Below are 16609 nucleotides of genomic sequence, written 5' to 3' on the forward strand. Positions count from 1 at the left end.
TAACCTCATTTGTATCACTGTCATAGGCTTTCGAATATATTATCTTTATACCTGTAATTCTGTTTGTAACAGTTTTCACTCACTCTTTCCTATCACGGCAGGTTAGATGACAAGCAACTCAACTTTGTTCGAAGAGTTGTCCGACAGGTTATCTGTAGTGTTTAGTATTTTCGAACGTGATAAATGGTCTTCACTCTTTGAATTCGTAAAACCGAAAACAGTGAGTATTTATGAAAGAGGATGACTTGTAAATGATGAAAGAAAGAAATCCTGCCTAATGGTTCCAGCGAGAGGATAATAGTAAAAAGTAACTGCATGTGTATTTTCACATTGAAATTTTTATAAACTTTGCATACTGAGATCCCCACTTCAATCTTGCTTTCATGTCGCTGTGTATTAACCTTTTTATATTGATTTATCTATTTTTACCTGCGCATAACTGCAATATAAATGGGCATTTTTTGTGGTTTCTCATTGGCAAATAAAAGTGGTAGCGAAATAATTCGTAATATAGAGTAACTACTTCATATGACTGATAATAATAATATGAATGTGTATATATGAAACCTCGACTGAGCGTAATTTTAAAAAGATAAAGATACATAAAAAAATTTTAAAGTTCTCGACCTTGCATTTTTCATTCACTGAAGAACCGACTCAATTATAAATGATTTTCTCGTAATTGTGATGCTGTATAATAAATAACAGAAAACAAAGGCAAAAATTTTTGGAAACAGCGTTTTAGGATTAAATAGATTGATGTGAAATGGAAAGAGATTTCGAGTTCAGCTCTTAATCTGTTTTATCATCAACCCTTTGCTAAATCCATCTTCACTGTTAAATATGTTCGAAAACCTTCTCGTCTACAAAAAAGTAACGCATATATATATATATATATATATATATATTTTTTTTTTTAATAAGGAATCTTTGTTACAACGGATAATTGTTTTTATCAGTGAGATCAGTTGTTTGGTATACAGGGTGTTTCAGTACAGCGTTGACAAACTTTCAGGAGAGATAGAGTACACCGAGACGATGGGAAATCACATAGGAATGCATGGTCGGAAACGCTTTCCTGGGGCGGTAGTGACGACACAAAAATCAAGAAAGAAATGACATGAACTGGGTGAGAAAACATGTTTATTTTTCGGAATACAACAAAAACAAAGAAAAAACAACGTAAATAGACAATGATCATCATCAAAGAAGGTGTTGGAAATTAACGACACGGACCGTGATGCAGGAACCATGCGTCATGCATCTTCCATGCGCCCGAGAAGTGAGGTCTGCATCACGGTCCCGGGTCGTAATTTCGAACACCTTCTTTATTGACGATCGTTGTTTGTTTTTGTTCTTATCTGTAGGTTTCTGCTGTACTTAATATAATAAAACATTTTTTTTGTCTCACTGTTTGTTTCCTTTCTTGACTTTTGTGTCATTACCGCCCCAGGAAAGCGTTTCCGACTATGCATTCCTACGTGATTTCCCATCGTTTAGGTGTACTCTATCTCTCCTGAAAGGTTGTCAACGCTGTACTGATACATGCTGTATATTTACAACAGTATGCATCTCTGAAAATTCAGTTGTTAACTAGCATTAATGTTTACTGCAAACTGGGATACGTTTTTATGTTATCTTTATGACCTTTGGTGTATGGAAGTTATGTGTACTGAAGGGGATGCTTTTTGTGTATAACTTGCCCATTTCTTCCAAGGGGGCTATCTGGATTGTTTGCGGTTGTGATCTCGATTTAATTGTCAATGATTTGTTCTAGACAGCTATTGCAATTTTGTGAAAAGTAGAATGATAATGATTATTTAGAAAAATCAATTTATTAAATTTTTAATTTTTGAGCAAAAGAAACAACTTTTTTCCTGATAGGATATTTTGTTTTCCATTTACATAAGGTTCTTGATTATATTGTGAATGAGTTATCTTTTATTTATTTCGTACAATAATTTATTAAAATCATTAAACGAAAGTAAATATAATTTAAGTTAAATACGTATTGGTTCCAAATGAGCATTCGTTTTTTGTTAGCAGTATAACATGGAGCTCTGTATGAAATGCTGCTGCTTGTTTTAACTTATCGGGAAAAGTTCTTTCATGTGGAAGTTTTGTTTCATATATAAATTGCTTTTGAATTATTAAATATAGTAGAAAAGATACTGGGAGTAAATGTCCATTTTTAATGAACTTGGAACGTATTTCTAAAAAATGCTATCATGATTGATTTGAAAACCGATCTTTTATTGAATTGCTGCGAAACTGTTATATTTCAGTTTAATTATTTATTTTTGCTCTCTTAAGCCACTAAATCTAAAAATCTGTTAAAATGTTATTTGTATGTCGAAATTTACTTTCTTTAAAAAATCTTACAAAATGAGGGGGGAGGGTTGCAAAAATAATATCACATGTTAATACGAAGAACGACCGTTTTTTTCACTGAAGGGCTATCTAAATTGCGTCATAGAATGTTATGTCATAAATGGAAAATCCAAAGATATTTCAGCCGAATTCGTTAAAGATTGAATACTATTTAAAGAAGTGTATGTATATAATTAAAAATATTTTCAGTGTTTACGAGACCAATCTTTTCCTTCATCGCCTGTCTTCTAAATGCCTAGCCTATAAAGACATTCAATATCATGACCAGAATCGCTTCACTGTTTTATTTTAAGCAAACTTTGATGGAACGGCAGGCGGTACCTTTATTCATGCATGCCACAAAAAGTAAGGTGTTTGATATGTGTTGATGGTATATAGCGAATAAAAAAGGGGATAATTTGTAGTCTTTTTTCTTTCTTTCTTTTTTTTTTTAAGCAGTAGGCATAAAAAATGTGCAGTGCCCTCTCCGGGACTCGAACCTTGGAGTTCTCGAATACTCGTCAAGTATGCTTCTAATGACACCTCGAAGGCATATGGAAGGAGGGAGAAAATATCTTGTAAAGTGATATCAGAATATATTTGCAGGAAGCTTCAAGGAAATCGAAATGGAATGAAAGAAAGGAAAAATATTTTTTTTTTGGGGGGGGGCATAAAATTTAGTTAAAAAAATTTTTTTTTGCTACATTACTTAATTTTTGCGATTTAAAAAATGAACGTATTCTGAAATATGAATATTTTTAAAAAAAAACTAGAAGTAGGATGATAAAATTCTGTAAAGCAATGGTAAAATAACAATATGCCAGCAATATATATGCATCTTCTCTTAATTTAAAACATCCTTAATCATACGTCCTTTCTGAATTGACCATTGAATGGTATATTAATCTTGCTTTTCTGTTATTTTCTCTTTTAATACATGGTATTTTCAGATACGTCGGGATGTATCGTAGATCATAAAAGTATTCTTTTAAAAGAAATATAATTCAAATAAATCGAAATTTTCGTAACGTTATTTATATTGATAAATTTAAGTACGCAGTTCGAATGAACAAAGAGGAATTTAAAAAATGATTACTTTAAGAAATATAAGTTAATCGCGTGACTCAAAGAATTAAAATGAAATTTTTAAAGTAAATAAAAGCAACAGCTGTGCTTAAAAAGTATAAAGGAAAAAAAAATGTTTGCAAGTAAGAGGAAACGATACTTTTTTCTGCTGTTGGAAAATGAAATAAAAAAGGACAGTATACTGAAATATAGGTTATATACTGAGAAGTTCGCCATATCTTAGCACAAAGTGGGGGGGGGGGGAAACGGCAAATTATAATCTCGAATTACTTCGTTCTTACCAAATTTTACAAAATTTGGTATTTAGACATGATCTGAGTATTAGAATTGAAGTATGGAAAAAAAGTCGGCATTCCATTTCGGAAAAAGTCCGATTTCATGTCAAAATACTTAGAACAGTGCTATATGTAAATTTTAATACAATGGTTCCCAAAATTGTTCCTACGGACCTCTAGGATTTGCCACAGAACGGTGCAAACGTGGTGCGGGTGCATGGGCAATGCTGAGGATCCGCAAGCGGTTTAAGTATATATATATATATATATATATATATATATATATATATATATATATATATATATAAAATAAATAAAAAAAAAAATAAATAAATAAATAAAAAAAAAATTGTGACCTATTTTCATGATTATTGAAATTAAATATCAGTTATAAATCTGAAGCAATTTTTGCGTCTTGAGTAACATAAAAGAAGTTCTATCCTTCTTTTTTAGATACCAGTATGAGTGACCCGGTGGATAACATGGCGTTATTCCGTTACCGTGATATAATGCTTTATCTTTGCGCCTTCTGTCAATAAAACTGTCTAACAAATCAGTGAAATGGAAGGAACATTCGACAAAAGCCCATAGTGAGAAAAATGATAAAGGTTTTACTTTTTTTTTTAAAATGAAATTTATATAAAAAGAAAAATATTGGAAAACGCCGTCATTGCACTCTGAGCGAGATGACGATGGACTGCGTGCTTCTTGCATTGTTTCTTTATTGATTGCAAAGTCGGAAAGCAACATTGTAAGCAAGCTGTAAATGGGGTAATACTCATCGCGCTACATAAACCATTTTCTATTATTATAAGAATAATATAGTACAGAGGAGGTCTGACAAACAGAGAATTCTTTATACACAGAATTCTTTACACGCGTTCTTAAAAACATGAATTCTCTATTCAGCATGACTAGTCAACTTTGTCAGGAAACGAAGCTGTACTTTTAGCGTATATGAGATTTGTAAAAGAAGGAATTATTTCCCAAGAATTGTTATTTGTCAAATGCCTGGAAACTGTTGCGAAAGGTGAAACAATACTTAATGAATAAAAAGGATTTTTAGATGTAAAATCCGTACCTTTGAAATATCCTCTCTGTTGTTGCTGACGGTGCTGCTGCAACGAAAGGACGACACCGATGCTGTAAAACAAGCAATTACCGAATGTGTTATCTGTACATTTATCAACAACATTTAGTCACCAAAAATCTTAGTGAATGCTTGCACGGCTCACTAGATTATATATCATCGGAGCCGTGAATAAAATCAAAATGAAAGCCTTTTAAATGAGAGATTATTTGTTAAACTTTGTTTGGAAAATGATTATAATCTTTTACTACTTAACACAGCTGTTCTTTGGTTATCTAAAACAGTATATTTGATTAACTTTGATTTAGTATTGAAATTCTTGGAATCAGATATGATGATCTGCGGCTCAATTTAATTAATTAAAAATAACGTAATTTATATGATCAGCTTGTTTGGCAAATTTAGAAAATAATGAAACTAATTTGAAGCTACAAATTGATCAATTAAATTTAGTCAGTTTAAAAAGTATCATATCTGCGTTTATTGCAAAACTTTCTCTGTACAACAAAATGTAGGAAAAGGAGATGTTTCCAAATCTTTCACACTTGCAAAGACGAGATGATTTGCTTTCTTATTATCATCATTTAATGGTTCTTCTGACATCAACCTAAAATTTGAAGATATTCTTCAGCTGCTTATTTCGATTGGATGTTGAATCCTTTTGCAAGTAGAACCACAAGCTCAGATGAGCTTACAAATACAGAAGAAATTTATTGAATTATCCATAAATGAAGTGCTGAAGCCATTGTTTGAGCAAGGATACCTCAATTTCTGGTTATTAAAACAAATACGAATTTTATATCCTCCGTTATGGATTGCTGTAGCAAAGATGTTGATTGCTTTCCCGTAACTTTCTATCTATAGCACGTGAATTAAGTGCCATTATGAACCTCATCACCTGAGAGGAGGGGGAAAAAGACTGGAAATTACTGCTTATGGAGAGTTTACAAAATGTTACTCCGAAACATAAAGCGGAACATAATCTCACACCGTCCCATCTGGTTCACTCATCTCATTAGAAGGAAGGGAGATGTGTTTAAGAAAAATATAATTACAATATAAATACTACTTAAATATATATATATAAAGATTTTATTTTTATCTTATTTTTACGTCACCATTTACCATTCAAGACATCAGTTTGTAATTTTTCTGTTTTGCAGTATATAGATTTATTTCACTTAAGAGTTTATGGTTGGATTTTCGATATAAGAAGGGGTCCATGGGTATAGTTTTGGAATCACTTGTTCTAATATACACTCTTTTGCAAAAAAAATCGAAGCCCCAAGAAGGACTTTTGCGATCGTGACGAAATTTGGTGTGCAAAAACATCTTGATTGAACATGCGAATAATCAAAATTTCAAGGCATTGCGATCTAACGCGCATTTCTAGTGCGCAATTCGCAAAGTATAAAACCAGCAACGGAGGCGGAAAATTTATCATTTTTCCTTGATGCCATTGTAACTCCGTAAAGAAGCAAATAAAGATGCCATTATGACAATATCGAAGACCTTACAGACAACTAAACGACTTCGAACGTGATCGCATTGTAGGGTTGTGTGAAGCTGAGTGGTCATACCGAGCAATATGCCGCCATCTGAAGCATACAGACACTGCTGTGCAGATATTGGCAGTAATGGATGCTACAAGGAAATTGCCGACGAAATGAATGCTCTGGAAGGCCAAGGATCACAAATGCGAAGCAAGATAGGATGATTGTTCTCCAGGCCCGAACCGCCCCAACGGTATCATTGTCGACTATTCAACGCACTACAGCCACGTCTGTACCTTCTGTGGTACCGTCCACCATGTCATGGCGCTTGTCTGAGGCGGGGTTACGCTTACAGAGGCCTTTAAGACGTTTGCCTTTGACCCCACAACATCGGCGGAGTCGTCTGGAGTGGTGTCGCAGCCGATCATCGTAGCTGCCATCAGACTGGCATCGTATAGTATTCAGCGATTAATCCCGCTTGACTCTTGAAGCAGATGACCACCGTGTTCGTGTCTGGAGAGGACGTGGCCAGCGGTCCCAATCAGACTTTGTTTTTCAAAGCCATACAGCCATAACCCCTGGTGTGATGGTGTGGGGCGCTATTTTTTATGACAGCAGGTCATCTTTAGTCATCCTTCGTACATCTTTAACAGCTCAACGATATGTTGATATCATTCTGCGACCGGTTGCATTAGACTTCATGGCACGTCATCCTGGGGCGATTTCCCAACAGTATAATGCCAGACCACATACCGCTCGCATATCTCTGGACTAGCAAGGTCACCAGACCTTTCACCAATCGAGCATGTCTAGGGCATGGTAGGCCGCCAGACCAGATTTGGGTACCAGATCTGGAGCGATAAGTGATGAATGCCTGGCAGAGTGTGTCGCAGAATGATATTAGGAACCTCTACCACTCTTTTCTCGGCGAATTCAAGCATGCATTGCCGCCAGAAGTGATTCGGCCAACTACTAAAAATGTTGAAACAGATAATAAAATGATTAGAAAAATCAAGGTAGGTACAATGACCTTGATTTTTTTAATCGTTTTATTATCTGTGTATGAGCTATACATATATTCAATTTCAGCAAAAATAACCACTTCCTTCACGGTGCTTCGATTTTTTTGCAAAAGAGTGTATATCCAAGTCGGGTTTTTGAGCACTAAAAGAAAAGTGCGAGTTGGAATTTCTTCAAATGGCTGAGTAGAACGGGAGATACAGCACTGCCCCCCTCCCACCTTTTTTGTGCATCTACATAGAATCAAATTGTTTTGTCATATTTTGGAATACCAATTGGAAGTTTAAAATGATGAATAAAAATTAAAATATACCAAGATAGCTGCATTACCGCAAGTTAACGCGTTTTGTGAACAAGACAATACTAAATTACGTAACACTGCGCATAAAAGATAAGTTTTCTTATCTCCAAGATAGTTAGGAAATCATTACGGCACTTTGAAATATGGAAGAGCGAATTTTATGAGGCCTACAATCAGTGTAATCTTAAAATCGCACCACTTAATGGGTTCTAAAGGGAAAATGTGTACCTAAACATATTTGAAGCTTGTTCTTGTTCCCCGCTTTAAATTGGATCTTGTGTTTCAGAATTTTTCTCGCTCTTAAAAATTTATTTTATATTTGATTTCCTTACCGAAATTTAGCGTAAAATGTGACTTTTGAGATATACGAGTACTTAGGTACATTATTTTTCGTAAAATTTTCAGTTCCTGTGAATGCGTAAAAACATTAGTTTACGAAATGATAATACTACATAACGTGTTCTTTTTGATCGAAATAAATGTGTGCTTATGATCTTGTTTTTCAAGATGTGTTGGGGGGGAGAGGGACGATTGTAAATTGTGTCGGTAAAAGTTTTCTTTTTCATCTCCATACCGACAGAAGAAAGTATCAAAAGTTGCACTGAATGCTTATCTCTTTTCTCCAAGTAATCTTAATGTGATGCCGCCTTGCACCATGTGATTAAAAAGAGAAAGACTCCTCCCCCCCCCCTCCGAAGGCCAAACTCCGTGTTCTCTCCAGCGTGAAGGCCTACTATCACCAATAGCCAATGGGATATCTTCCTTCCTTTTCGATAAGTAGACCACGTAAACAGCGATTTTCTGCTTCCTGCAGTTAGTAAGGCAGTTATCGTTTTGTTCCGTTGCCCGACTTATGCTTCCATTCTGTTTTGTTGACTTGGCTGGCATATGGTACGGCGTCCAGTGCTTGTGAAATTGTCAAAATCGTGTCTGCCGCGTCATTTGTTCATTACCTGCCTGCTTTTCTGGAGGCTGAACTGAGAGACAAGAATAAGATTGAAGAAGTTGATTTCTGATTTTGTATTGGTGATATATTCATTCTTTCACTAGGACGTTGATGGTGTTTTTGTGCTTTTCGTGGCAGAGGATATTCCTCTTTCGTAAAGCGAAGTAAATTTCACATATGATGCTTTTTTGGAGAGTTTCGTGTTTTAAAAGAGCGGTTAGTTACAAAGATGGCCCCGCACAACGGTGGTGCGACAGAAACGCAAGGGCTGCTAGCGCAGCAGTCCGAAGGTAAGCTGTTTTTAAGTTAACTGTGTTAACTGTTTAAGTTTAACTGTGTTAATAAGTGAAATCATGAAACGCAAATATAATATAGCCGTTAAATTGACATTTCATACAGGCAGTATTTGCAATATTGTTTCGTAAATTTTCATTTAGGAAACTCATAATTGATCGAAGAACTGTTAAATATGTCATCTGGAAGGAGTAATTTTTTTCCATTTATCAAAAGCCAAAATATGAAGAAAAGCGAATTTTTTTTTAAGGCAAGAAAGATCTTATAATCTTAGGGGGCACCTTGCATGTGTGATTGATAGAGAAATAGCAGTTATTATAAGAAAAATTTAATATATTGAAATGAAATCTGATATATTCAAACATATTTCAAAAAGTTCATTTTGGCTGATGTTAATACTCTTAAAAAAAAAGTAGAATTAACCATAGACTGATTGCTGGTAACAATAAAAAATCAAACAGATATCCTTAAATGAGATAATTAACTCTCATCTTCGCCATGTTTTATCAAAATGTGAATGAATTCTTAATTTTTAGACATTTTTTTCTTGATTAATAGACAGAGCCAGTTCGGTTTCAGCATCTGTTTGGTGTTACTATGTTGTGGAGGTGAAATTAATCAAATGCCGCCATCATTCCAAGGACTCCCTAATTTTACTTTCCGCGTAAAAAATGGTGCATATTTTTTACTCCTGAGACCTCATGGAAAAATTTCCGCGGAAGTGCGACGTGGATGAGCTGTTTCTAGATCAAGAAAGACAGTATTATATATTGATTAAGTTTTCCAGACAGTCCCCCCTTTTTTTTCTTCTATTCATCACACTGGATTGCTGTGAGTGAATATGTAAAATCCACTAGCATAAGCAAACGAAAGTCTGTAACGATTAAAAATAATTTTTATTTTGTAGAATAATGAAAATGATTATTCTTAGACTTTTAAATTAATAATGATGTATGAAATCTTCAGTTATGCGTAACTTCGGACTTCCTCTTCGATTTGGCACTACTACTGAAGCAATATCATTCCAGCTTTAATGGTAAATAATTTTAAGCCTTTTGAATAGTAGCATTCTTCAAAGCCATTAATAAATCCAGAATCATAAGGACGTTCTGCGAGCTAAATAAAAAACGTTCTTTTATAAGCATGGATTGCCCACTCTCTCAGTTTTTCATCACATCTCCCGGCCTCCCGATATATCACAGAATAACCGTATTTTTAATTTTTAACCTTTACTAAGGAAAATGTTGAAATTTTTGAATTAATTAAACTTAAATTGTGCGAATTCCATTTCCCTAAATCTTGCGATTTTTCAGAATAATCTTTCTTTTTAAATTTTATTTTATTTTTATAATAGCTCAGCAGCGGCCAAGCGATAAGGTCGCTAAACATTTGTCCTTCGGTCTGGAGGTTAGAATCCTGGCGAACGGGCTGGTTGCATGGGCGTTTTCCCATGCGTAACATACTAGCTAGTTTCCCTTAGCAAGTTTTTCACGAAGGCATCACTGCCCTCAGGCAGATAGCCCTTGAGTACTTTTCGATAATCAAATAAACCAAACCCATACTTATTATATTTTATCGGCTTTTTTTTTTTCATATGAAATTTCATTTGACTTGTCTACTGTAGATATTTGTAGATTTTTATATGAAGATTCAAGCAAAATTTAATTAGTTAATATTTGTATTTAATTTTATTTTACTTCAGCATAGTTATCCATACAAATAGGATGTTTATTAGCCAGAAGGGCTATTAATTTCATTTCGGCATTTTGCGTTGGTTCACTGTAAAACAGCGTTTCACTTTTCAAATTGTTTCCAGTAAATATTAGAGCCCTGCATTATATTTAAAGAAATTAAATAATGAAAAATCTGCATGAAAGTATGTATGTTTCTCGCAGTGTGTGTGTGGGGGGGGGAAAGGCACCTAGAGACATCAAATATTGAATAACGTAGTCCTTCACTCAAATATGGGCATGTTGAGGCCCAGATTTGGAATTTCTTTCATTATCCATTTCATATTTTATAAAACTTTAACGAATTTTCGATTAACAAACTCAGCGATTTCAAAGCGAGCAACGCCAATGCTGTACAAGGGGGGGGGCATTAGCTCTAGCGCGCGAGACTGTGTATTGGAAATTCTAAATATTCTGTGATATTGCTGTTGAATTGCATTTCATGGCTTAAGAGCGAAGAACATATTTAATAAATAAAAGTAACACACAAAACATTAGGAAAACGCCCTTTTGGGTGTTATATAAAAATCTGAAAGCTTTCAGATTTTTTAGTCCAAATTTTGTCCAAGTGCAAATAGCAATTTGCCCTGAAGGACTATTAATTTCGTTTTGACATTTTGCGTTGAAAACTATAAACGGCGAATCACTTTCCAAATTTTGTTGCCATCCGTAGGATAATCCTTTAGATACGCATCCTCAGACAATTTCAAAACATGGTATTATATTTAAAGAAATTAAGTAATGAAGAATCTGCATGAATGTATGTATGTTTCTCGCATTGTGATAAAACAAAATTTCGCATTGTGGGAAAAAAAAAAAAAAAAGTCATCAAAATTTGAATATCGTAATCTTCCATAGAATATGGGCATGTGGAAGCCCTAATTTGAATTTGAAATTTGTTTTATTATTGATTTAATATTTTTTAAAACTTCAACGAATATTTGATTAAAAATCTAAACGATTTCAAAGCGAGCGATAACAACACTGTACGGGGGGGGGGATTTTTATCTCCAGCGCTCGAGACTGTGTATCGGAAATTTTAGATATGCTCTTTTTAAAATTATTTTGCGATACTGCTGTTGAACTGAATTTTATGGTTTTAGTACGTAGAACATAATATTTAATAAATAAAGGTAACACACAAAACGTTAAAAAACGCCCTTTAGACATAATTTAAAATTTGAAACCTTTCAGAATTTTTTGTAATTTTTTTAATTATTTTATTTTCAACCCTTTTAAAAGTATTTTATTAAATAAAACCTTTTCTTCCGCACTCGGAATTTTTTCTGCGTAAAAGTGTAAGAAAATTAAAAAATAAAATTAGCGAAGGAGCGTAACACTTAAAATATTAAATTAAATACCAATATTCTTTGCATGAGAATTGTATTGCAAATAGTTCAGTAACTCGGTCAGTAAGAGACCTCATTAACAATTGAATATTAGAAATTATATCATTGAGATGATTAAATTTATATTATGAAATGCGTAACCTTCAGAAAACTTTTTTTTTTTTCTCCTTGAGTCTTACCGTTTTCAATTATTAGCTGTATAATTAGGTGAAAAAAATTTGGTACTTTGTATTTTAGTTTAATTCTGTTGATAATGTCGAAAATTATTGATTTTTTTTTTTTTTTATGCGCAGTTCCGCTATATAAAATGAAACTCTCATTCAGAACTGAATTTATTATTTATCGATTGGAAAGGCAATAACCTCTCAATATTTTTGCTGCATCCGCTTAATGATCCTGTAAGTTTCCGTTTTTGAATATAACTTTTTTGGTATTTGAAAACTGTCTTATTAGTCTTATATTCCATCCGAAACAATTTCATCTTTACGACGTGAAATATGGTTCCTGGAGTGAAAAAGGAACCATTATAGAAAGTTAAGCAAAAAGCAAATTTTCTGCTGCATTAGTATTTTACAAAATTATCCGTCTCACAGTGACATTGGAAATAATGATGTGGAGAGTATCAGTGTGTGTGTTCTCTAATATTCTAAACGAAAGTTTTTTACTTTCTTGTACGAAGTAAAGCAACCCTCCTAACTCAAAAGCGATTATTAGCCGTAGAACGTGTAAATTTTGTACATTGGACTGCTATAAAATCTAGTTATGCGCCTCCCTTTTTTATTGGGCAATCGGCAGAACTACACCCACCTTCTTATCCGGCCTCGGCCTTTATTTTAGTCGTAATCGTATATTTCCAATTACAGAAGTGTTTTAATTCACGAATGTTTTGCCACTGTCAAATAAAAAAAAAAAAAAAAAAAATAATAATAATAATAATAATAATAATAATAAAAAAATAAATAAACACTTTTTCACAGATATTGAAGTTTTAACTTTTAGTTAGGTTTTCCGATCCCTGTACTGACATTGGGAAAGTTTTATACTTGTGAAAAAATCAAATAAAAAGAAGTTTGACTGCCGTACGACGAAAATTGATCAGGCTACTTAATTTCAAAATTTGCTATGTTGATGTCGTTTTCAACTTGCTATGAGAGATCGGCTAGAGTAATTCGAGGAAATAAATTTAAATGAAGTGCAGCAAAAAAATGTATATAATTTAATATTTAATTTCCGTATTCAGAAGTCGTGGTGTCTATGTTACCGGCAATGTATGAAGTGCCAGCATTCTATAGAATGCCTGCCGTTTTTAGGCAAATTATGAAATATGAGAATTATTATGTAATTTACCTACGCATTGTATATAATACCTAAACGTTTTATAGAGTGACAACTGCCCTTTAAGCAAAGTATGAAGAAAAGGCCGTGATAAGCTATTATTTAAAAGACTTTCATTCCTGAACAATACAAATGTTATTTTGAAAAAATTATGAAAGGCTGCCATTAAAAAACTTTCATTCTAAATACGTTAAAAAAATATTGTGAAATGATCTCGGTACACCATGATAAATTTGTATTCTTTATCTTGACTGAAAAACAGTAAGATCTACTTGAAAACGGGAATTAAATTCTGAAAAATCATTGGTTTCACAATAATACTCTTTTTAATAACTCTTTTTTTTTTTTTTTTTTTCCTCCGGCAGGGCTCACAAAGGTGAATATATAGTTTACTATTATTACTTGTAATATTTTTGTGTTTGGCCAAAAGTCTTTTCAACATTCTGTCACGGCCTCCGTGCCCAACAGCTAAATGAATTTCGTAATGTACGTGAAATAGACGCCTTCTTTAGCAGGACAAATGAGTTTACTTTGATGTTCCGCAAACATCACATCATAGCGATTGAGCAACCCATAGTCACGTGGTTCCTTCTTAGCAGTCATTTTGGCATTTTTACATGATTTATTAACTTCTGGTAAGTAGTTTCGGTCATTCGAAAAGAATCGCAGATGTATTTCATATTTTGCCGGTTTGTGATTTGGCATTTTCTAAAATGCTAGGCAGTGCGTGAAATGTTTAATCACTTCATACGTTGCCGGCCAGTTTTCGGGATTCTATAAAATGCGTAGGAATTCTATAGAATACCGGATTTCATACTTTGCCGATAACATCTACATCAGATTTTTTTTTTTTTTTTAACTGTTGAGGAAATATGTGCAGACCAGCTTTTATTAACGAAAATGATATCAATAAAACAAAGAATTATAAAGCAAAGAAAGTAATTTTTATTATGCTCGTATATTACCATTATTAAAAGAATTTTCTGTTTATGGTAATGACTGATATTAAAACTTACAAAAACTAAATGTTTTTCCATTTGCTTATCTGAGTAATGCAATTATGTTGCGCTATCTGATGATTTATTTTGCAAACTTTTGATACTAATCTGTTCTGATTAGATATTTATTGTTTTTAATCTGATTATTTGATACTGATTAGAACGTTCGTTTATACCAAATGCAAGTTTTATACATATGCAAATATGCACATATTAGCAAAAGAGAATTTTCCAGCTTGTGAATGTATATAATTGAAATGATTATGCTGCATGATAGACTTGTCCTGATGTAAAAAAATATAAATCCAGAATTAATAATTATATCATTGCATGATTATAATTCAAATTCGAAAATTTATTCTAAATTGTTAAAGTGCATGGAGTGTATGATGCTGACCTATTGCTCTGTCTCTGAATAGCAATGATTTTTCTAACAAATTCTGACGCTCCTCTGTGTGCTTACTAATCTGTTTAGTATGTGAAGTATTGTGATTTTAATATTAAATATTTCTGTTGTTGGTCACATATAATTCGTGCTTTAAATTAAATCTGTTATATGTAATACGTAACATGGTTATCAGTAATATATTAAGTAAAAGAACTTCAGTTCTTTGGTCATAGTTACTATATTGCTTATCAAAATTAAACGATAGTCTTAAAAATGTGCTCACTGATTAAAGTTTTCAACCATTTTGTAAGCATGTAATTATTTTTTTAAATTCCATGCAACTAAAAAGAAGGTTGGGATTTTTGTGCAGTTTCATTTTGGAATTTGTAGTGTTTTATAAAGTTAATGTGGTTGTAGTGTTTTTTAAAATTAAGACCTTTCTCCTTTCCTTAATGATGCCTTTGAATCAGTTGTGATTCAAAGGCACTTACCAGAATAGAAAACATGCAAAATTTTCATATTTTTTTCTATACAAATGTGTACACGAATACCCACATTTAATAATTTAGTATTTTCCTATATCAGAACTAAAATTTCAAACGAAGATTTTTAAATAATGTTCCGTAAAATTTGTGTATTTGTGATGTTGCTTTTTCGAAAATGTTTTGATAGTGTGCTCTCAGTAGTCTTTTGGACACTTCGAAACTGTTTTCTCTTTGCTACTGAGAACTATTTTATCTTTGCTGTTGGTATATGCCAATGAATTCTCGATGCTTTTTCTTTTGTTTTATCTTCAGTTTATGAGTTATTTAAATAATTAAAATATATTCGTAGAACGGTTATGTTGACACTTGTGACAGATTTCTTGAACGTTTTTGGAAAATGTATTTATTTTATTCACGTGAAGGAAACTGATGTTTTCTTAAAATTTTATTATTCAGAGTATTACTCAATTATGACAGAATACTGGATTTGTTCCCAGTATTCAACATTCATATGAACTTCAGTATTCCAAATCTCTCATTAATTGTAATTTTTCTATCAGTAATAAGAAGATGAATGGAATAAATGCAGGTTATGCAGACATAAGGTAAAAAATCTGGAAGTAAATGAAATTCTTCAGATCTAGGAAATTCAGTACGATGTGCAAATATTCTTCCTATTCGAAGCATATTTTTGGAATGACATAGCATGTAAAATGTAAATTTACTAAAAAGAAATGTAATGAAGATCAAATACTCTGCAAAATCTGGACGGTAATTATACAAAATTAGTTATACGGAAGATTTCTATAAAAATAGTTCCAACGAAGAAAATACGCCAGCAGTCTCCACTTTAAGTGAGCACCTGATCTTTGTTCTTAACAAAAGTTAAATAGAATTGTAAATTCTACGTAAGAATAACGCATGAATAACGAATTAGGAAATCTACAAATGGAGCTATTAAATCTACCATTGTGAAACGGATATTATTCCAGGATGCTAAGATAGAAATTTGATTAACTGTTATTCTTACTTTTATTTTAAAAAAGAAAAATCGTCCGAAGAGATAAATACCCTCAATTACAAATTTTTGCAGCAAGAATAATCACTTTGTTAGAGAATTGTTTTTCACAGTCGAAAATTAATAAGAAAAGAACCCGATTGACTGATATGCATCTACAGTCCGTAACGGAGGTAGTTTTTCATAATTTTTCTCCAAAGATACAAATTTCATCAGAATCATAATGCCCTCAAGTGTCATGTTGTAGCAAGAAATAAAGAAGTTTAAAATTATTTACATACAAATATGTGTATTTTTCTCTGCATGTGTCAAAAAAAATTAATAAATAAAACGAGGAGCTTTTGCTATTATTTATTTCTCACATTTTGTCCACTTGAAATGTGTTCTCTAGAACTATAAAGTTTTTAATTTAAGCAAGTTATCAAATGATT

At 32.7% G+C, this 16609-nt stretch overlaps 1 protein-coding gene across 3 annotated transcripts in view; it reads left to right on the forward strand.

The window, feature by feature from the left end:
- Positions 1–16609, forward strand: part of anne (polyamine-transporting ATPase anne boleyn) — a 220760-nt gene that overhangs the window by 45672 nt on the left and 158479 nt on the right. The window contains exon 1 of one of the 3 annotated variants that reach the window (XM_085821860.1): positions 8466–8871. The exons of the other annotated variants lie outside the window; for them this stretch is intronic. Coding sequence (XP_085677986.1) covers positions 8811–8871 — 61 coding nt within the window. The 5' untranslated portion in view covers positions 8466–8810. Of the gene's footprint in view, positions 1–8465; positions 8872–16609 lie in introns of those variants that run through there. 3 annotated transcript variants of the gene reach the window in all.

The sequence above is a fragment of the Stegodyphus dumicola genome, chromosome 8 (assembly GCF_044657685.1).
Source record: "Stegodyphus dumicola isolate Sdum_Otavi_A_Nest chromosome 8, ASM4465768v1".
Classification (NCBI taxonomy): domain Eukaryota; kingdom Metazoa; phylum Arthropoda; class Arachnida; order Araneae; family Eresidae; genus Stegodyphus; species Stegodyphus dumicola.